At 31.9% G+C, this 23,055-nt stretch overlaps 1 protein-coding gene across 1 annotated transcript; it reads left to right on the top strand.

The window, feature by feature from the left end:
- The first annotated feature begins 7,204 nt into the window (after positions 1-7,204).
- On the top strand, positions 7,205-12,969 carry LOC132753441 (organic cation transporter-like protein). Its single transcript, XM_060743916.1, has 8 exons — positions 7,205-7,546; positions 8,716-9,137; positions 9,405-9,626; positions 10,310-10,444; positions 10,682-10,764; positions 11,113-11,230; positions 12,627-12,699; positions 12,826-12,969. The coding sequence occupies exons 1-8, from the start codon at positions 7,238-7,240 to the stop codon at positions 12,961-12,963; spliced, it is 1,500 nt and encodes a 499-aa protein (XP_060599899.1). The 5' UTR covers positions 7,205-7,237; the 3' UTR covers positions 12,964-12,969.
- The last annotated feature ends 10,086 nt before the right edge of the window (positions 12,970-23,055 follow it).

Genomic DNA, 23,055 nt, shown 5'->3' with positions numbered 1-23,055 from the left:
GTGTCAACATGTTAGAGTTCATACTGATATATATAGTTCCTGGAAATAACATTGTCATTTGTTGTCATTTTATGTTGACCCAAGTCGTTTATTAATCTCAGATCAACATTACCCTATTGCATCATTTGCCCATTACATATATTTCTGAACAAAATAAGATTACTTTTAATAAACAAACTGATCATATTTTGTATTAAAATATACAGTAAAAAGAACAGTTTGTAAAAGAGGATAAGATATCGAAGTTGTTTTTACCCAAACTCATACATTCATTAAATTGAAAAAAGACATTTTGTATTGATGTGCTTTAAGTCAAGATAATGTGATCGATTTTTATATTTTTATCTACTGTTTAGTAAAACGAGAAGCTTTTTAATCAACAGTAACGACTGTAGTAGATTGCAAACGATAACAAGTAATGAATGTTAACTATGTCAACTACAATCTAATATAAGAAGTATTACTTAGAAAATGTTGTTATATTGATTGAATGATATATAAGAATAAAGTATTACAACGTGACTTAGTTTAGTTCTATATGACCACAGTGTGTGTTTATTCATAGACATCAGTTTATGCTACAACTATCCGACTATAAGTCCGCTGTTCTCAAAGTTAACCGAGCTTAAACGAAACATTTCAACATATAACTCTGATAAACGAACAAATATCATAACTCTTATTTTGATCATTATAATTGATTTGTTCCGTTACTTTCAATAACGTTATTTGTGGTGAGCGTTTACCTTATATTGATTTGACAAGTACATAAATGATTTTATAACCTGGTAAAATCATTCAAAACACAATCTACAGCAAAGGCATGTAGTTTGTTTGTTTGTTTGTTTTTCTCAGACAAAAAAGCCTGATATTTGTATATACATATCTAAAAAATTTATAACCTGATACAGTTATTTAAAACACTTCCTGCAGCAAGAGTATTTAGATTTTTAATTTTTTTCTTAGACAAAAAGCCTGATATTTGTATATAGTATATACATATTTGAAAATAAAATCCTTGATAAAATCAAATTATTCTATCATTTTAAAACAAAGTGCGCAGTATATCCGATGTTTTTAATTATCAAAACCACGATACAGACAAAAATAGCAATAAGACACATTTTATTGCTCATTTATTCTTAACATATTGAAAATATTATCAAGTTTAAGTCATTATAAATTTATTACATTCGATGTTTGGGATGTAATTATATCATCGTTAAACTGTTTTGTATTTCTATTTACTAAAATAGTATTCAATTTAAATATACAAAACTAAAATAATTGAATTTACTTAAATAATATATGACTACGTTTCACACGATGCATTTTTTGTAAAAGAAGAAAATACAATTAGGATACATTTGTTTGTCTGTTTTTCTGCTTTACGCCCATTTTCACACATGTTTATCATATCTCAGCGAACGATACACCCTAATGTCTTTCCAGGATATCTCACCAGTAGCTACAAATTTCTCCAAAAGTAACCGAATACTAATGGCTCATGATTTTTGAATCAGTGGTGAGCAAAATGACCAGAAGACTCAATGTCAAATATAAATGAGCCGCGTCACGACAAAACCAACATAGTGGGTTTGCGACCAGCATGGATCCAGACCAGCCTGCGCGTCTGATCAGGATCCATGCTGTTCGCTATCAGTTTCCCTACTTGAAATAGGGTAGGTAAGCGAACAGCATGGATCATGATCAGACTGCGCGGATGCGCAGGCTGGTCTGGATCCATACTGGTCGCAAACCCACTATGTTGGTTTTGTCGTGACGCGGCTCAAATTGTCATTTAGAAATTCATGAGATATGGGTGCTTTAGTTTACTGTGTGCTTGAGTTTGTTTTAATTAAGGGAAAGTGTTTTAAATATTTGACCCGACTCCTTAAACCTGGTACTGATGTGCCTTCTCATTCACTATCAAATGACTGTTTTATTGTGTGTAATTGTGTAAAAAAGGTATATATTTGATGTTCAGATATCAACATTTTGCATTTAGATGGCGTATTTAATGCTTTAATATTTTTCTATGAATTTTTACCTACTCTATTTTGTATTTGCTGAAAAGATGTGCCTTTGTGCTTTAATAATAATGTTACGTTACAGATGCATCACATTTTTCCTTAAGCAAGTATGTTTTCTGTCTGCGAACTAAAGCTTTTTATTGTACAATACGAAAATAAAATGAAAATGATTTTTCACGGTGGATAAACGAGTCTAGTTTATGTTCTCGCAGAGAAAGGTATAAGTTAAAATATAAAGGTTTCCAAGAAAAGTACAGTGATCGGGGCTTGTAATCACAGGACATGTTACGCCAAATCATCGAAATGAATATTAGTTCCATTGGAAGTTTGACCTTGCATAACGTGTCAAATTAAGATAACAATTGATTTATTTCGCGTATAACTATATTCGTAACTGTTGTTTTATAATTTTAAAACCTTTTTTTATTAGACCTATATGACTCTAATGTCACAGACAATATTAAGACATGACTGTTTGTATGGGATTCTTCTTTTCTTATACCTAAGTTATTAACTTGACTCTGAATTATATAAATGGCTAATTAGCAAAAGTGCGTAAGTCAGGTGTACCGTATTACAATACACGTGTAGATATTTTACGTTTTAGGTTATTTGTCAGGTACTCGTCTAGTTTGTCACTTCTATTTCAGATGCTAACCTCAATATGACGCCGGATAGTATCAATATCAAGACTGATACTTTCAAAACTGAGTTGCCAAAGGAATGTCATTTCTTGCTTTTACGTAAGCATCATAAACTCCAAACATTTTAAATTATTACTTTTTCCCTGTAAGTTTTACATGACATTTGACACTTTATTTGTCAAATAATTAGAACAATTAAAACAACTAAAAACGTTGTTTTGCAAATATTTTAACAAGGAACGTTATTTTGAGAACAAAGCAAATTTTTGTTTTTGCATGAAATGACTGATCTTACTTCCGACATAGTTATTATATGATAGAGGTAAGTGAAGAAATTTATAATGTGAATTCTACGTACGTCAATAATCTTTTGTCAGACCGACTTTCAATGCATTGTGCTATATCTTAGTTAAGTGATTAGTATGAAAAGGGACGTGAAAATAATATTAATAGTTATACTTATTTAATAGAAATGTTTTATTGATTTATAAAAGACTGTCATATAGAATACTTAATATAACTTTGAAAGACCATGGTAGGGCCAAATGGAATTTTACAGAGATAAAAGTTCATAACATTATTATAGAATTAAGGAAAAACACTCGCTTAGATATTATTTTTAATGATCAAAATATGATCTAGTAGAATTTCAAAAGAGACACAAGTTTCAAAAATGTATAGAATAAAGTTACAACAAATGCTTAGATACTTAAAAAGTATAGATAACCTTATCGAACTCTGCATGGTCTTTTTAAGATCGGTTATTGAAATTTGTAATTACTAATATATTTACGAATAATAATTTATCCTAATAAGAGAAACCGAGTCCGCCAACTTAGTTTGAGAGGGAGAGTATCGGGTTAGTAATCCAGCAACTTTTTATATATAAATATGAGAGTAAAGATTACCAAGGGAGAGAAACGTGCAGGGAACGCATCCAAACAACATCCTGCTACTAAGTACTCGTATATGTTAATGTTTATTACGTGAAATTTTAAAAATTGAGAACCCCAAAGGAAGCGACCGTAGGGAGCGACAGTGGTTTTTTAATTATTAAAATGTTCACATTATAAACACTAACTCACTTGTGATCAATCTCATTTGACCCCGCTTGAACGCCTCAAGCTGATAGAAAGTTGTTTACAATACGATGGTTGAAGTTGAGTTTAGGGAGCATATTTCATCTATCAGTTATGTCAGTCAATATATAAATATCAATGGTAAATCTGGTGATAGAGTGCCCATTATTTACATCGTGTACCGCTGAATTCTTCAATTTTGCAACTTTCTAAAAAATATTGAATGTGATAACAGCCTTAGCCCTGCAATGTATAATTTGTCGCTGAGGGTTGAGGACAGTTTCATCTGAACTATACCAAAGTAACCCCTTAATGATGTAAAAAGAGGATTGAAACTCTACCCTTCCTGTGCCTGTGTGAAGAAGTATGGTCATATTGCTTTGCAAGCTGGTTCGAGGGATAACTTTTTTCCAGATTTTTATATATGTTATACAGGTAAGAGGAGTCGAAATGATAAATACATTACAATAAATTTATTAATTAGAATTTACTTCATGAACTTTCTACATGCATATTTATCTGTCTGTGATGAAAGCGATTATGGTTGATATACTGAAATTATTTACACAACATTTAAAAGAAATTAAGTGAAAAATGATTCTCATTTCCTGATTAATTAGATGTAGACTTTCTAACTAGGAATTGCATTGTTCAACCGCTAGTACAGACTTAACGTTCTCATTCTCTTCTAGTCAAATTTTGTTTATAACCAAATCACTGTAAATTCTATACGGAAGATGTCATGCTTAAACTTACTCATTCTACCATGATCAGTTAAATAATAATTAGACAGATGCATGAAATTGATTCATTTAAATGGTCATATATACATACTCACCAATCGTAAAAAAAATTAAACAGAAAATTGCTAAATTTTGTGTAAGTCTCTTGTCTTTTCAGACTTAAAATGAAATCAAAACTATTTATAGCAGATAAATAACAAGTTATATAATCATTTTACAAATGTTATTCTAAAATGGTGCCAATATTAACCTCATGGTGGTACCAGTACTGAAAGGAAAAAGAATGAACAAATGAGCCGTGTCATGACAAAACCAACATAATGGGTTTGCGACCACCATGGATCCAGACCAGCCTGCGCATCCGCGCAGTCTGATCAGGATCCACGCTGTTCGCTTACAAACCCTATTACAAGGTGAGAAACTAATAGCGAACAGCATGGATCCTGATCAGACTGCGCGGATGCGCAGGCTGGTCTTGAACCATGCTGGTCGCAAACCCATTATGTTGGTTTTGTCGTGACACGGCTCAAACATAAATCTTCGGAGTAAGCATTGATTCTGAAAAATTACACCTGCTCAAAGAATAGTCATATAAAGTTCAACAGCTAAAACGTATTAGGAGAGTCCATATACAAACTTAAACAATAACAAAACCGAACAAGCGTGCATTGGTTAACACAATTTTAAGTAATAAATTTCAGATGAATTTTGGTGCAGCTGAATTTATACCACCATTCCAAACAGCTTCACCATAATCTAAAAATATATTTCATGAACAAAGAAATAAGTTTGTCCTCTAAATAATATAATACATTGTTTAAGGGCCAAGTTCATGAACACGTTTCAATGTACGGCAGAATATTATTTACATATGTGTACGTGCCATCATTCTTCCTAACATAATTGTAGAATCACGATCACATTTACCACTTTATTTATCAAAATAATTTGTTCAGGTATACATCTTTTAAATTACGTTAGCATAATGGAAGTTTGTTTATTTATGCAGTTACGTGTCTCCATCGACTTTAATTTATATTTAATCTTTTCAAACGTCATATTAACAAAGATATTTGCTGACATTTAAAGGGCCTCTTACGTTTCAGCTTTAGTGGTTGAGTTTTGTTCACATTAACATTCTTCGATGTTTTTAAGACAGACGTCGAATTCTAAGCATATCGTGGTCTAAGTCTCAAACAATCTTTTGTTTGGGAGCAATGTAAACAATTCCTGTTAGAAAAAAAAACAGAAAGGCGAAACATGCCCATCCAGTATACGTACATTGTAGTTTGATAAGAACTATTTACGAGTACTAAGAGTGTCTGTTATTGATTACAACGTTTTATATAGTGACAGGAACTCTTGACCGTCTGTTTCAGTTGACATGTACAAAGCGTCCTTATGTGTCACCGCCATATTTAGTGTTATTATTTTTACCGATTCTTTACTTATCTCCATTTATTCAAATTATAAATAATTCAATTGAATTAAGAAATATTTGCTATTGTCTCTTCCGTATTTGGCTATACGGTCCTATGTTTTGAGGCACAGGCATGTTTAAGAACTTAAAACATCTGTTCTGAAACTACAGTTAGCTTATTAAAAAGCCTCAAAATGACATGAAAATGGTTTAGATATATATTTATATTTACAAAAATATGTGAATTGTGCGTAGTTTTAATGTACTCTTTCAGTTAGGCCGACATAAGAATTTAAATGGAGAAAGGCGCGTAATCTTTATGTTAGGTTGTATTGGGGATTCGACAGAACAATGTCCCTTTGGTTGATCGAATATATTTTAATTAAATTTAGTTAGCTATTTGTGTTTGACTTTTTCTCTGTAAAATAAAACGCGAAAAGAAAACATAGTAAAATAGAATTTATGCATTACAAAAAGAAACGTTTTGTTTAAAGATTTATTTTCTTTAAAAGAAATAATGTCGTGTATACATATAACTTTGAATTCCATTGATGTGTACAGTCAGAATCCTACAATCTTGAATGCTAAACTCGTTTTCAGAATGTCTTGATTTAATATATTTGCTTTGTTTTATAAGTTCGGTCAAAATGTGGTCAACAACGAATACCTTATTCATTTGTTTTAATACATTTTATTTAAAAACTGTTGACCTTGATAATTAATCGTGACTCTGAATTTGTTGTTTAGTTTACATTTATATCTATGTATATATCATTAGACTAACAACACGTTGGTATTAAAATGTACGTATGCTTTTTACTCTCTCTTAATTTTTATTTTTAAAAAATGAATGAGAACGAAAACTGCCTTTTATGCATGGATATAATAACAGTCTAGTACAATTGTAGTTTTTCAGTGATATCATCTTATTTTGGGAAAAAATACGGAATATTAATATCATTTTTTAACAAAAGTTTTAAAAATATGTATTTTACGATAGATATTTTTCCTTAACAAAATATAGAAATGTCATTTTTACTTAAAAATGAGATAAATGTTTAGATATGAGTATCTATATTGTATTTCGTTTTGTAAACCTTTAGTCAAGACAAGCAAAACAAATTTACAAGCTGATTGGTTCATAATAACTTGAAACTTAAATTGCAGATTCATTTTTGAAATAAAAGCAAGTATTTTGGAAAGAATTTGTGTAAATGGTTTTAATCTAAGTCATATATTAAAATTCAAAATAAAGTTGTTTCTGCACTATACTTTGCAGAATATGCTTGCATGCACAACTCTCTGACAAAACTTTAATATGACCACCACTCTAAGCCCAGATCAGATTATAGAAGAAATCGGAGGATGTGGACGTTTCCAGATGCGCATGAGTATTGTCGCTCATGTGATGAAAACCGTCGTCAGTTTTAGCGCCGTTTCTATGGTTTTAGTTTCACAGACGCCAGACTGGTGGTGTGAGGACGAGTCTAAATACAGCAACGTTTCGTCTTGTGTTCAATATGAAAATGGTACTCAACAATTTGTGTGCTCTCTAAGATCATGTTCAGTGAATGGATCAACTTGTAACAATTTTCGATTTGGCAAGAAAGGTTCTATCATAGAGGAGGTAATGTTGTCTTAAGATTACTACAAAAAAAACTCGATTCAATGTAAAATGGATATCTAATAAATTGACGCTAAAGAAATATGATCCTTCGAAATATATTTCTGAGTTCATAATGTTATACTGTTTTTCTTGTATGCCAAGTAAGGAAAAGTACTTCACACGAAATGCCTTATATGATCTGTTCGGCCGCAAACATTTGACGGACCAAAGCCGAAGGATTATGTCCAAGAGACTGAGAGGTTCTAATGACGCTTTGAGGTCCGAAGCACTGTGATTTATTTCTTATATTTTGAATATACCGTACTTTTCTACAGCGTAACGGTAAACGTTTCAGGAGAAGATAGATCATGTTTGTTTGTTTGTGTTTCTCGTTGTTGGTTTGATTTGGGGGTTTATTTTGTGTGCCAAAAGTCAGATCGCTGACCTGTATTATATAATTTCGGCCTGGCGACACTTAATATAAATAAACAAGAAACACATTAAGATTAAGGACATACTTTACGTGGATACCATATGACCCTTTTTCATAAAATGGCACTAACGTGTCACATTCAAGGTTCCTTGATTACCGTCATATGAACACATGCAGATGTTTCAAAATTAATTTTACTAGTTAAAGTCTGCTTAAGCCGGAGCAAGGGACATGGACGTAGCTTACAATCAACACTACCGACCGTAAACAGGCTCGATGTAACATTTTCAATTTTGCCGTTTTGTGCTTTTTATGTTTTTTTTCTCTATTCCATTATTTTCTTTTTATCGCAATGACGACTTATTTTTCACATGTATTCCCACATACGATATATCCTCTTAATCCTTATTTTGATATTTAACAAATAATGTATTTAATTATTGTTTGTTTGTGTTTTACGTCACATCGACACATTATAAGTCATATCGCGACGTTCCAGTTGTACTGGTGGAGGAAAACCTCAGAAGCCCTTCCGTGCATTATTTCAGGCACGAACGGGCACCTGAGTAGCTGGATAGCTTCCTCACATGAAAGAATCCAAAGTCCCTGTCGTGATTTGAACCCACAGCGGTGAGGGGCAAGTGGTGTATTTAATGATTACCATATAAAAAATAACAAATGTAATGGTTTAGCAACTAAGTTATTTTATTTGTTATAAAAATTCAACAATGTACGTATGATTATTGTTTCATTGCAGTTTGATCTTGTCTGCAGCAGAGATTACATTCCGAGTTTAATCATGACTCTTCAAATAGCTGGTTCACTCGTAGGAAATGTTGTATCTGGGCAGGCATCTGATTCGTTCGGACGAAAAATCCCGTTTTTCTCGTCCATGGTAGTGCTAATACTTGGAAACTTAATCGGCTATTTCTCAGTCAATTGGATAATGTTTGCAGCAGCGAGATTTGTGATAGGGATTGGTCATGGATGCTTCATGACTATAAAATATAGCTTACTATCTGAGTTTTCATTATCAAGGTGTAGATCATGGATCATTGGATTTCCATCATGGCCTATTCAAGCTTGTATATTTGCGTTGATTTGTTGGTTAATTCAAGACTTTCGGTACATTCATTTGTTCTGCGCCTTGCTTGGTATACCAATGTTGCTCGCGTGGTTGTAAGTTAACTTCTACAAAACATAAGATATGTAATTTGCATATGTATACATTTCTGAAGTATGCATTTCATTGTTTTACTCATGTTTTTGCCTAAATTCAAACTCTATTCGGACATGCATTTATTTAACAATACTAAACGCCTCATTTGCTGTCATTTTATTCTAATCCTATCACAATAAATGATATACTCTATATTTTTCTACTCATTCACAGATATTGTTGTCGTACATTGTATTAATTGTTTTATCCTTCATAAAAACTTTCAGTGTTATTCCGGAAAGTTTCCGTTGGTATGTAGCACACGATCGCCCTGACAAGGCTGAGGCAATCATTCGGAGAGTTGCGGCTTACAACAAACGCCAGTTATATCATGTTGATCATCTAGTGCAACAAACGCCAATCACTCAAGATACACATAAATATTCCGTGATCGACATGTTTAGATCTAAACGACTTATAAAAACCACTTTACTCTGCGGTTTAAATTGGTAGGTTATGATTTCATCAATCATAGAAATATTATTTATATATGAGCCGCGTCACGACAAAACCAACATAATGGGTTTGCGACCAGCATGGATCCAGACCCGCCTGCGCATCCGCGTAGTCTGATCACGATCCATGCTGTTCGCTCTCAGTTTCTCTACTTGTAATAAGGTTGGTAAGCCAACAGCATGGATCCTGATATCAGACTGCGCGGACGCGCAGGCTGGTCTGGATCCATGCTGGTCGCAAACGCAATATGTTGGTTTTGTCATGACACGGCTTATATGCTTTGCTGGGTTTCAAATTTATGATGGTAAAACTGATATTCAGTAATAATGTTGTTGTCTTCGTAAATATCTTATTTATTAGCCTAATATTAGCTCAAATAACTATTTACTAGTAGTAAATATACATGTGGCAGCATGGCCGAGTGGTTAACGCGTCAGACTAGTAATTTAATGATCGCTAGCCGCATTGGTTCAAACCTCGTCAGTGGCAAGTCGTTGTTTCCTTGAGTACTGTTCAGTACTGGTTGGTTCCAGGAACGGATGCGAAAGTGTATCTATAAGCTTACAGCTTTCTACACAATTGAACTAAAAAAATATGTATAAACCCAATATACATGTTACGAATTAAAGTTATCTCAGAAAGTAATTGTTAATAACATAATTTGTTTCACAAACAGGCTTGCCTTAGGTCTTGTGTCGTATGGGCTGCTCTTTGAAATCCAGGCTCTCTCCGGGAACGTGTATCTCAACTATCTCTTGTTTTCAGTCGTCGGTATTCCATCAAAGGGTGTAGGTGTATGGCTACAAAACAGGTAAATATCTCCAGTCGTTAGCTATTTTTCAAAACTGATTTTAGTTACATCAAATTTATAAATATCTTAACGTAATTAAAATCTTTCGTCAAATACGATTTTCTTTTCAATTTGGTTCATCCATATTTGAGATGTATTTTATCATACAAATGCTTTTACTGATTTTAATATATTTTCTAAACATAGCATTCATTAAACACTGCGTTTTGAGGCGAATTTTGACATCATTTTCTATAGGCTTGGTCGACGTAACCTTACAATGCTCAGCTATGCGCTAGTCGGTGCTTGTGGTATAGTCGTTGGAGTTGTCCAAACCCTTGGTAAAATATCATTCCAATTATTTTTTATTTGTAACTTCTGTCTTATAGTTTCGTATTAATGTTTTTTCATGTATTGGGATATTCAAATTTATAAATTTCATTTTTTTTTTCATTTATTAAGAAATTGAAAACAGAAGCAACTCTTAGAACATTTATTCATTACTGGATATTATAACATTTTTACACATAATATAAAATCTTTGTTCCCGTGTTTTTATTGCTTTGTTTGAAGTATATCTCTTGTTACATATAATATTCTCTTTAATGTTAACGCTTTGGAGCTTATTTGGTACAATGTAATTTATCTTTACTCTTGTATTTTCATACAATTTTGACATTCACATTCAGATTTATCGAATCGTGATCTACTGACGAATGTGTTTGCGCTCACAGCTTACGCTATAATCGCGCTTGCCTGGGGACCTATACAAACAATGACTGTTGAACTATATCCGACTGTCATCAGGTAAAGTATTGTCAAACATAACTTGCTGTTTTAATGTGATGCTGCTAATTAACTTAAGCCATCACTATGAACAATTATTACAATAAACAGTTAAACTTGGTTCTCTCGAACTCGGATCGCTCGAAATCCTCCCTTTGCTCGAACTAATCGCCCAGTCCCGGCAAAGTTCTATTGTTCTATATCGGATCGCTCTAACACCGATCGCTCGAACTTTCGAACCTGATCATCTCTCTGATCCCTACGTCAGAAATATAGTAAAAATCACACCTTCTCGGTCGAACACATAAATGTGTGTGTGTGTGTGTGTGCGTGCGTGCGTGCGTGCGTGCGTGCGTGTGGGTGGGTGTGCGTGTGGGTGGGTGTGCGTGTGTGTGTGTGTGTGTGTGTGTGTGTGTGTGTGGTTTGTTTACCCTCACCACCGGAATGAACGATATGGGCGAGCATATACTTCATTTAAAACATACTGTAATTATATGGGAACTAATTAATTAAACTATAGTTTTATCGCTACATGTGTTTACGTGTGTGCCATAATTCCTATCATAAGTTCGTATAGGAGTACGTAACCCGTGATAGGAATAAGATGGGATTGCTCCCATACTTAGTTAAAATTACGTGTATTTATAGAGTGAACAGCATATTTAATTTACTTAAAGTTAAAAGGGCCGAGACGTTTTTAAAAAGTACCGTCTCTTATAACAGGTCAACTATTATAATATCCTAACTTTAAAAGAAAGAAAACCTTTTTAAAGCAGTGTCAGGAACGTAATTCCCGAGTTCGATGTGGTAATTTCTTAATGGTGCTAATTTGATCAGATACGCACACAATGGAGTGCCAAAAAATCATTAAAACAAGTTTGTTTTAGCATGAAAATGATAGAATTTGTTCGTTTGTTTATATATTTTAGCCGAACACCTGCTTAGTTAAGACTGTTCTCAATGGTCTAAAAGTGAATGCCTCCTTTGTTGTGATTGGCCAAAAATTCTCTGTTTATAAAATAAGGAGGTCAATCCGATTTTGTAAAATTTTGCAAATTATCTTATTGTATAAGTGTTTTTAATCAATTATATATTTATAATCTGGCGTAGTGATATAGAAGAGTACAGTCTTTTAAATTTTTCTTCATCTTCCACAAAACCTTTGCTTATCTCACACTTACCATGACTCATGTTTTTCCGCAAGTAAAGTAGGTAAGGTAAAGTAAGCAAAGACATTTTGATAATGATATCGTACGATCACTGGCACTTAATCTTGTTGATAATTATCATTAAAATACCATACGTCATCGATAATAATAAAAACTAAAACATTTAGAATTATTTTCAGGAAAGCGTTTTCCTCAAAGATGTTTTGAAGAAGTAAATTAGTAAAGTGTATTTCAATTAAATATTTCAGGACGGTAAGCTTTGGAATGCTTAGTGTTATTGGAAGAGTTGGTGCTATGGTTGGACCCCAACTTGTCTATCTCGTAAGTGAAAATTTACTTTGTACATATATTATTTGAATGGTTCTGCATAGTCTTAGTGTTATTCTAAAGTTCACTTGTAACTTGTCATCTTGAAACATTCTGTTAAATGATTGTTTTATATTTCAGAATTATTATGTTTCGGGTTTGCTTTATTATGTCTGTGCGGCTGTGTCGTTTGTTTGTGTACTTGGATGTTTTGGCCTTGAAGAAACGAAGGATTCAAATTTAAGTGACAAAATGGAGAAGAAAAATGTACCAGTATAAACCGAAGTGAAAACGTTACAGTTTGATAATGATAATTGACGAAATGGAAATGCTATGTTTCAGGAAAAGGAATGAATTAAAAATTATTCTTTTAACTATTTCTGGTTCTATCTTAGGTTATTTGTATCTTGTGTGCATACATGCACAAACGTATAACAAATTATTAAAAATCTATTTGCTTGTTATCTTCATGAAAGTGCAGAGAGATTAGATATATATATAGCATACATGTACGATACTTGGAAAGTTACCGAAAAATTAAAGTGAATTGATCTATGATGGAATGTCTGTAATACCATTTATAATTATGCTCTTCAGTTTTAGTATCATAAATGAAAAAATTACACGAAAGAATTATAAATGGATGTTGTTGATAAGTGATAGATACATGATTCCATATGACATATCAATATATAGCAGATAGTTTTATCAATATTTTGATAACGTATGAAAAATGTGCCCATTGTAGACCACTCCACTTTAAAACACTTTTGCTATACTTGTTGCTTCCTTCACAAGATGTTTTACTTCATAAAATCATTAAATAATAAAAAAAAACATTATTCCATTGTGTTTAGTTATGATCCAGGGATACTCGATAATGTACATAAAGTTAGCTCCCTATTCCTTATTCTTTATTCCTTTTTCGAATAAGGAATAAGGAATCAGTTCCGTTTTCCTTTTTCGAATAAAGAATAGGGAACTATTTCCTGATTCCTTATTCAAATCTAAATAAGGAACGGCAGAATATATATTTATTTAAAATAAAATTACCAGAAAACTAGAACGGTTCTTTCTTTCAAATTGCACAAATCAATCATCACAATCATAGAATAAAGTAACCGCATCGGCCTATTTTTTTAACAATATTCAAATCGAAAAAGGAATAAGGAACTGATTCCTTTTTTCTTATTCGAAAAAGGAATAAGGAATAGGAAACTAACTTTATGTACATTACTTGATAATGCCTTTTATGCAGGTTGACAACAACGTACTGTCACTACTAACAAGTTTCACAAATTTTCAGCTTTGAATGAAAATCAATAGCATCATTCCTTTGATAAACGATATACATGATGCATTATAAATGTTATGAAGATTTAATAGATTGTTATGAAAACCTTTTCTACTACGTTATGGCAAAAATTCATATCAATTTCTGTTGTATCATGTATCACTTAGCATCATTTTAGGCTATTAAAATTTGTAAAATACTTAATTGATTGATTGATTGATTGATTGATGTATTGAGATAGATTAAAATAAGTAAATTGATTGATTAATGGTCGGTTTTTTTTTCTTTCCAGTTATTTGCAAAAATATACAATTGTCTGTCCCTGATATAAATACATAGATAGTTCAATGGTAAACGAAATACTTATGACTGTAAAACGCCTGATTTCTATTTCAACGTTTGATAAAATATTTAAAAGTACATTGATAACAAGAGGATATCACCTTTTCAAGCTATATTGTAAATAATTTAACTTCCATGAAATTGACATCATTTTATATTTCCTGATTCATTTGTTTATCTATTCAATAGTCACTATAAAATGATTCTGTTTTCACACTATCTATTTAGGTAGGATCTGCGTGTTCAACAGTAAATTATACGAGATTAATAGAGTATGCGTTTTAAAATCACATATTTTAGACCTAGGAACTATGTATGGGCAACAAATATATTGTAAGTTAGGACGACTGATTTCTGCTTTCACCATGGATTTTTTTATAAACTGCAGTTGAACATTATCTGATTAACAGTAAAATAATGAAGCGTTTACAAAAGGCTTCATTGTGGTATTTGATCAAATAGATTTATATAAATGTTTTCAACTTTTCACATTGATAGATCAATACGTGCTTTTCAATGTCAACACTTTTGCTTTATGACATACCTCCAATTTACGTTGTACTCCTTAAAACTGTCGGCTGATCAACTTTTTCTAGATGTTCTGAAATAAACAACCAAAGTGGCACTATCCTATTGACATATCTTCATTCCAGGCAACAAAGGCTCCCTCTTTCACTTCCGTAACGGTCGTCCCTTAATTGTGTGATCATTATAGAGGTACTTGAGTTAATTGCTGTGCTTTCTTTCTCTAAATAAATATACTCTGTTCTACATGAAGGAACACAATAGCGTAGAGCGTCAGAAATAATTCTATTGTATTTGCATAACCAAAGTGTCTGGCTGTATTATAAGAGGAATAACAATACGTCCAAAGCGGTAAACAGGTCAGAGCTAATGGTGTTGAGTTATATTACCAAGGCATTGAATTCACGCAGTGTAATGAAGTAAGACACGGACATTTCTTATATTGCTATATTTTGCGTATTTCATAATTTGGCTGAAGTGACCTGTTCGTGAAATAAATGAATAAAATTAATAAAATTACGGATTTCGGATATATGACCGAAAAAAATGTAAGTTTTCATTTTTGTGAAGATGTCGGAAGAAACAGTTCCATTCAGACAGCAACTCGATGATATCTGCAATCATTTGGAGAATTGTAAAATAGAACGTGTGCGCAGACATTCAGAGTTTACCAAACGTTTTGAACAAATCGTCGCGAGACATGAAAGATTGACTTCCGGGCGACTCAGAAGACTTAATTTAGAAGGCATCTTCGTTGATTTTGATTCAATAAGAGGACAAAGACGTGAACATACTTTTAGTGCAAATGGAACAAATGACCTTTCCGCTTTGCCTTATCTTAGAAGATCTAAAACAGAATTTGATAAGGATACTGGTTGGTACGGTGGTGCTCCGAAACTTTATGATGATAATTTGCCTGAAATGAGAGAACGGCATCGTAACAGAAGTGTTGTACAAAAGACAAGTAGCGGCATAAGAGCAGGACATTACGAAGATCAATATAAACAGTTGCGTCTTGAAATTTCGTTTGACAGTAAAAATCCAAATAATCCTCATCTCATTAAGCCCACTCAATTATCATATCAGAAAGGCTGGAAAAATCGACGAAACAAATCGTCTTTTCTTAATTCTCATTCTGCCAATCGTGATCGGAATAAGTTCCAGAAAGCATATGCTAAAGTTATAAATGTACAAAGATTTACCACACATCGTCGGCATACCATTTTATCAATGGCACCGATAGAAATAGGAGAAAACCCTCCAAATTACAGAAATTCATCTCCAAATAATGGCATGCGGAATGGGAGTCCGGGATTTTTTCTTGGCAGTCAAATATCACCTGATACATCTGGAAAACAAAAATTCAGGAGAGCAGTAAAGAAACTAGAAAATGCCAATAAATTTTCAAACTTGTTACAATCTGCAAGAAATGACAGGAATAAATAGAAGAATTGATTAATTTTAGACTGCAACCTGCATGTGTATCTTTTTAGTAGCATTACAGTTTTGAATGAACAGCATTATATGTAGTAAATGCGATTACTCAAATAGAAGTCAAATATTTTTATTCGGATCACCATCCAGAAATGGCTGCATTAAAATATGCTGTTTTCATAACACGAGAAAATAATGCATCATAAAAATATTTGAAATAGATTCCAGTTAAAACTGTGCCTGTAAAACATCGCTGCAAGCATGATATTAACGTACCTTGCTATCTTAATGTCACAGTGACTATTAATCCTGTGGTCATCATGGTTGTTTGGTGCCTGTGCGTATTTCAGTGCTTTTGTTCTTCTTGATGTCAATTTTAATGAAATGTGTGATATGCGCAAGAACAGAAATCATACTTCACAAGGTCAGAGACAAAAATAAAATAGGAGTGCACTTTGCTTGTCCGTGCAGTAATGGCATAAGACGAGTTTTAAATTAACTTGGCACAATCAGTCAGTGAGACGATGTGTAACACTAAGAACCAGAGTAATATTTTTTTAAAAAGCGAGGGAAAAACGAGGACAAACGATTAAGTCTAGATTTTTTTTCTAGATGATAATTTCTGTTTTTGTTTTTAGTTTTATTTTTTTTTTTTTGGGGGGGGGGGGGAATTATAGTATTTTCGTCTAATGTTACCATGACAATTGCCTGAATTCACTTTGCGAGGATTCATCTCGTCATATAGGAACATATTGGAGCTTAGAGTGAAGTTTCGCTGGGTGTCCGTGATCGAGTAGTTAAGGTCGTTGACTTCAAACAGTTGCCCCTCATCGCTATGTGTTCGAATCACAACAGGGACTTCGGATTCTTTTATGTTAGGAAGCTTTCAAGCTAGTTTACGGAACGTCAGTTCTTCTACTCAGCTGCCTGTTCGTGCCTGGAATTAGGTGCGGAAGGGCCATTCAGGTCTTCTTTTACCAGTAAAGCTGGAAAGTCGCCTTTTGAACTATACTTTGTTGGTAAAACCCAACTAAAAAAACAAAGCGAGGTTTCGCTCGCCAATAACCGGTTTAAACTCCCAAGTAGTGTTTTACTACTGACCGTTAAAAGGCAGTACCTCTCTGTGTTCCTTTACATTTCTTGTTTGTATGGTGACACGTTCTTTGGTGTCTTATCTTGCATTTTGTCTCAGCGGTATTTCCTTTCCATTCCCCCTCGTTTTCCTTTCTATTCCTTGTCCCTTAAACTCCAGTATCAACCCTTTTGGATTTATATTTCATGATATTTTTCTTTTTAAATTGCTAATTTGATCATTGAAGGTACAAACGTAATCATTAATAACATGATTGAATTCTGGCAATAAATCTATTGCGCCTGTCGTCTATACAAATTTATCCAAACGCATTATTTTCTCGATAAAAGGCAATCTCCGGAGGGCATACAGATACCTAAAACGTTAGGAATAAAATAACTGTTTTAGATTTCAACTTTGTGATTCCTCCAGACTTATAAACAGTTGAGAAAATTCCGTTAAAAATAAATTTGTATGCACTGTGATTCACTCTACCATACATGACTGATTACATACAAAACACTAAACTTGATAATTAACAATTTAATTAAAAATCTCAAATTAACATGGTTACTTATCAAATAATACCATATCTAATTTATTAATGCTCAATCTTACAAACAATTTAGTGAAAGTTTTGTTAGACAAACACTTTAAATTAAGTTAATCAAAATAAAATACTGTATGTTCAGGTGATATTTACTTAAAAGTCTTGTTTGCTATAAAATATATATGAGCCGCGTCACGACAAAACCAACATTATGCGTTTGCGACCAGCATGGATCCAGACTAGCCTGCGCATCCGCGCAGTCTGATCAGGATCCATGCTGTTCGCTTACAGACCCTATAACAATTAAAGAAACTGATAAATAGCTAACAGCATGGATCCTGATCAGACTGCACGGATGCGCAGGCTGGTCTGGATCCATGCTGGTCGCAAACGCACTATGTTGGTTTTGTCGTGACACGGCTCATATATTATTAGGAGATGAATCAACATAAGTATTTGATATTTACTTTCATATCCGATTCCAAAATGTATAAGAAATATATTGTGTTCGGTTTTTTTTATTTCTTTTCATAATATGTTAATTATATATGTATAACAAATTCAATACAATTTGTAATGTACTACCATGTATAATTTTGTGAATAAAATAAACTTAAGTATACAAGGCTAATTTTCCAGAAGTTTTAATTTCATATATAAAATGTGACAAAAGTAACGAGCATTTATAAAATACGTAAAATAATTAAATCGATGTCATATGTTACCACTTCACACATGTCCATCTAATCGATCAGAATGTTTTATTCATCACCAATGTGTGCTCTATTCAACCACCACTGAAACAGTTAATATGCATTTCTGTCAACAAATTATTCTTTTTTCTTAGAATTTAATGTCTAAAAACATAAATTCTCAAAATATAGTTAACATGTGTATATGAAGTTCTGATATAAATATATACGTTATATGAAACTGAATGTATTTTCATGATATAAATTACATGTTCATATCATAAAACCTTAATTATTAATTTAATCAAATATGCAGACTGAACTAATTTTATAACAAGCAATCAAACAATTGTATTATTTTGAAAGTAAATATATGATTTATATAATGAAAAAGTTAAATAATGAGCTAATTTATTACTTTTCTCTTACAGCATTTTTCTTTTAAAAAATTTTCTTGCGTTTCTCGAAAAAAGCCCTTTGGGAAAAAAAACGTTTTAAATTTGCAGATGATTTTTGTTTTTAAATTACAGGGAAAGTCTGAAAATGAAAAATTTAAAATTGGAAATAACAATCCCAATCCAATAGGTAAAAATTAAAATACTAGAAAATAAAAATGGCAAAAACATTACAAATTTTCACATATCAACCGAAATGCAGAGAGCACCTAAGGGGGCAGCAAGATACGCCCAAATGAAAATTTATTTCAACAATAAAACTAATGAGACAAATTCATGATATTTGAAAGAAAAATTATTTATCTAAATACTATATGACCCTCCAGGGTGGGAGCTTTTTGACCTAACTGCATGATTCATCACATATGGGTAGAGGTCTGCCAGGCAATGATACACGCCAAATATATATGAGCATTGTAGTTTTCAAACAAAGATTAGATGTGATTTCAGTTTACATAAGCCATGTGGTCACAGGACAAGGCCAATTTTGACCTCAGGGTCATTATTGATATGACTTTAAATTCATGCTTTATACCAAATATCTAAGTTCTGAGCTTTAAAGTTTAGGAGTAAAAATATTTAAAATTTGTATATATCAAACTACCCTAAACAAAGGGGGCCCCCGGACGGGGCATTTTTATGTTAAAGTTTGTAGATATCAATAACCCCTATGCTAAATTTCCGAAATCCAAAAAATTAAAAAGTTTTCAAACATCAAAAAGGTTTAAAAGGGGTTTTTTTCCCCAAAACAATCTAAATTTAAACAAATAAATTCCCCAGTTGGGCTGGGCCACATTTACAAAGGGGGGTGTTAATATCAGTAAAGTCCCCCTGCTACATATACAACTATCTAAGGGGTCTAAGGCATTTTAGTTTCGGTTTTTTTAAGGGTTCTCAAATATCGACCTTGGGGAAAAAGGGGGCTAAAATTTTTACCAAAAGGGGGAGAATTTTTATTTTTTTTTGTTGAAAATCCCCAAGGATTGGGGTAAAAACCCAAAAATTTAAGGGTTTCCTACAAAAGAGTTAAAAAGTGCTTTTATAAAAAGTCTATATAAAATGGGATTTTTGCCCAAAAATTTTCATTTTAAGTAGCATTTTTTGCCAAATAGGGTTTATTTCATTTCAATTCCCATCCATTTAAAAGATACAAAAACGTAAAAACGAAAAAATTTTAAATTAAATAATGAAATAAGTTTTTACCTTTTACCCTTTGGATAGTCCAACCTGCGCTCTGAACATCGTCTCAGTGTGATTTAAAGCAGATTCGAAACTGCTAACAGACGGTTGGACAGGCGGTCTGTCAAGTGCATACACAATGTACGACCATTTATATACCGGATAAATGATATCATCAAATAAGCTGTGACAGGCGGCGATTCGACCTTGCAACTCCCTGTATTCTGGACAACAGCTTTACCACTAAACCATTTCATTAGAGGGTTGGGACTGTAAAATTGAAGGGGCCGTAAAACCTGCAAAAACAATATGATACCCTTTCCAGGGAAAATCAAACTAAAAAAATTTCTTATTTAATTTCTTTGCTTAAGCAATGCAGATTTAAAACAAATTACCATTAAGCGTTTATACCTTCTTGTTTGTTGTTGTTTTTTTGGGTGTTTTTGTTGTTGTTTTTTTTTTTTTTTTTTGTTTTTTTTTTTTTTTATTTTAGGTAACTGATATAATGATTTCGGAATAATGATAATTTGATGAAAAGGACAGGAGATAGACGAAAAGAAGAATATAAAAAGTATTCCCGCCAAATGAACAATTTAGTATAGGACTATCTATTCCCAAAATAAGGCTATTTAAAAATAAATACATGTACTTTAAATGATTATATAAAATGCATGATTGCTCAGTTAAATTTCAAAGTATATAAAACTTGCATCAAATTTATTTTAATCTTAAACACTTACAATTTTACTTGAATAAGCAGTTATTCAATCGTTGGCATGGAATGTACGCCTCTGGCATAATATAACGAGCGTGGTTGATCCGAAAATATACATCGTTTGTTTGAAGCGTCGTACTATCATGTTCCTCAGAGGTTTATTATCGTACAAATATCACATAAGTCAGTTTTGTTTGATTGATTGATTATAAGAAAATTTTAAAATAAACTTTGTCCAACTTTATTATTATTATTATTATTAGTAGTAGTAGTAGTAGTAGTAGTATTATTAATATATTATTATTATTATTATTATTATTATTATTATTATTATTATTATTATTATTATTATTATTATTATTATTATTATTATACAATAAACAATTCGGACAAGTGAAAAAAAGACTTAAGTTGAAAGATTCATAGTGCCAACTTTTTTACTTTTTGTTAAATGGTAGCCTTTATGGTCATCAAAAAAACCTTGTGTTTGGAATGGTTAAGATTGTGTAGGATCCTGCCTAGAATTAAAGAAACAAGTATGTATGCATGAAAAATCTGAGATCTTACATTTACACAGGACTTTTATCTACGAAAATAAATAATGTAGATTTTCCAATTATTTTTCAAATTCATTTATATTGAATGAGTGTTTATATTTGTATGACACAAACTTAGTGTTAAATGATAATATATATCATACCTTAATTTTTTCCTATGTACTGTAGCATTTATAGAATTTATCATATAATATTATTATGTTTACAACATCATCAGTTAGGGAATTATCAGGTATTATGTCCACTAACTCCAGGTTTGGAAGTTCAAGTTTCATCTATTCTTTACATATACTTGTATAGCTGTCGCCAAAATTATTTTGCTAAAGCACATCTCATAGAATCTTTCCTTTTTTATTTTGACAAAATAAATAATTATCTTCATTTCATATGTTCATTTGAAGAAAATTTGTTGCTGGAACATTATGTACCTATGAATATTTCAAAATATATAGAGGATATTCAAGTTTTTTCTATAAATACATGATTTATTTTCATCGAGTGGTATGAAAATAAATATTTCATGAGTGGCGGTAGCCACGAGTGAAATATGGTAATTTTCATGCCACAAGATGAAAATAAATCATGTATGTATAGAAAAAACTTGAATTTTCTGTTTATTATATACATTTTTCTCTTTCTGGACATTAAATTTAAAAAGACTTTCACTTAAATTTTGAGTACTGGCAGAATTTAAAAGAAAGTAGTCCGGCAAGACACCAGTGAAAATACGGAAAATATGTTTCACTGCAGTGAATAATAAATTTTTACAGTGAAAATACGGAAATTGAAAATACGCATTTTATTTCATCAATATTTCTCAATATTTCATTTAAAAGTATATAATAAATGTATTTATTGATCTATTGACTCTTTCATATGCATTATAATTACACGTACATAAATCATGGTAAAATTAATAAAAGATATATATGATCATTCATCAATAGAAAAACAAGATTTATCCTAAAAATACAAATAATAGAAGAACCTTCAATATTAAATATAAATTATTTATTATCTATTAATACGTATATCATGAGGCTTGTCTAAAATAGTATACATTGTATCTTGACGATTTTTAATTACGAAAGCAACTGTCAAAACTGAGAGTTTTGAGTGGTGTGTTTTAAGAATTCTGTGAAAATTGTGATATAATATTCGGGCAGTTTATATGTAGGATGTAAAATACTCGTCACTATACACATATTATAAAACTGTACATTTCACAGCTCACTAACTAAAGAAATGTGGTTGTAGGTCATATTATAGATGTATATAGGACTGTTTTCAAAATCGTCACCATCAATTATATTTCTTGAGTATCTTTTTCAATTCCAGTTATAATTTGGGATACTGGCCTTAACCTAGTTTTGCCCTATAAAGTGTTTAAAACCTGTTTATCTTTATTCATTATAAAACCAGAGTATATGTATATCAAATCTTTTATTGTATTGGTAAGTCGAACATAGTTTCTTTTTAAAGATATTTTGACTAAATAGGAGGAAACCCGGTTCTAGCAACATTCATTTGCGGAATTGCTGAATTCTTATTGTGAA

This window comes from Ruditapes philippinarum, unplaced genomic scaffold (assembly GCF_026571515.1).
Source record: "Ruditapes philippinarum isolate M1 unplaced genomic scaffold, ASM2657151v2 ctg3_1_1_1_1, whole genome shotgun sequence".
In the NCBI taxonomy this organism is placed as follows: Eukaryota; Metazoa; Mollusca; class Bivalvia; order Venerida; family Veneridae; genus Ruditapes; species Ruditapes philippinarum.
Note: the sequence above shows the minus strand (reverse complement) of the source record. Positions and strands in the feature narration are given on the sequence as shown.

What these genes read in the sequence shown, in the direction of transcription:
- LOC132753441 (XM_060743916.1), top strand. Translation starts at nt 7,238, where the DNA reads ATGACCACCACTCTAAGCCCAGATCAGATTATAGAAGAAATCGGAGGA. An exon ending in AAGGTTCTATCATAGAGGAG is followed by an intron (nt 7,547 to 8,715) that starts GTAATGTTGTCT and finishes GTTTCATTGCAG; the next exon opens with TTTGATCTTGTCTGCAGCAG. An exon ending in CCAATGTTGCTCGCGTGGTT is followed by an intron (nt 9,138 to 9,404) that starts GTAAGTTAACTT and finishes AAAAACTTTCAG; the next exon opens with TGTTATTCCGGAAAGTTTCC.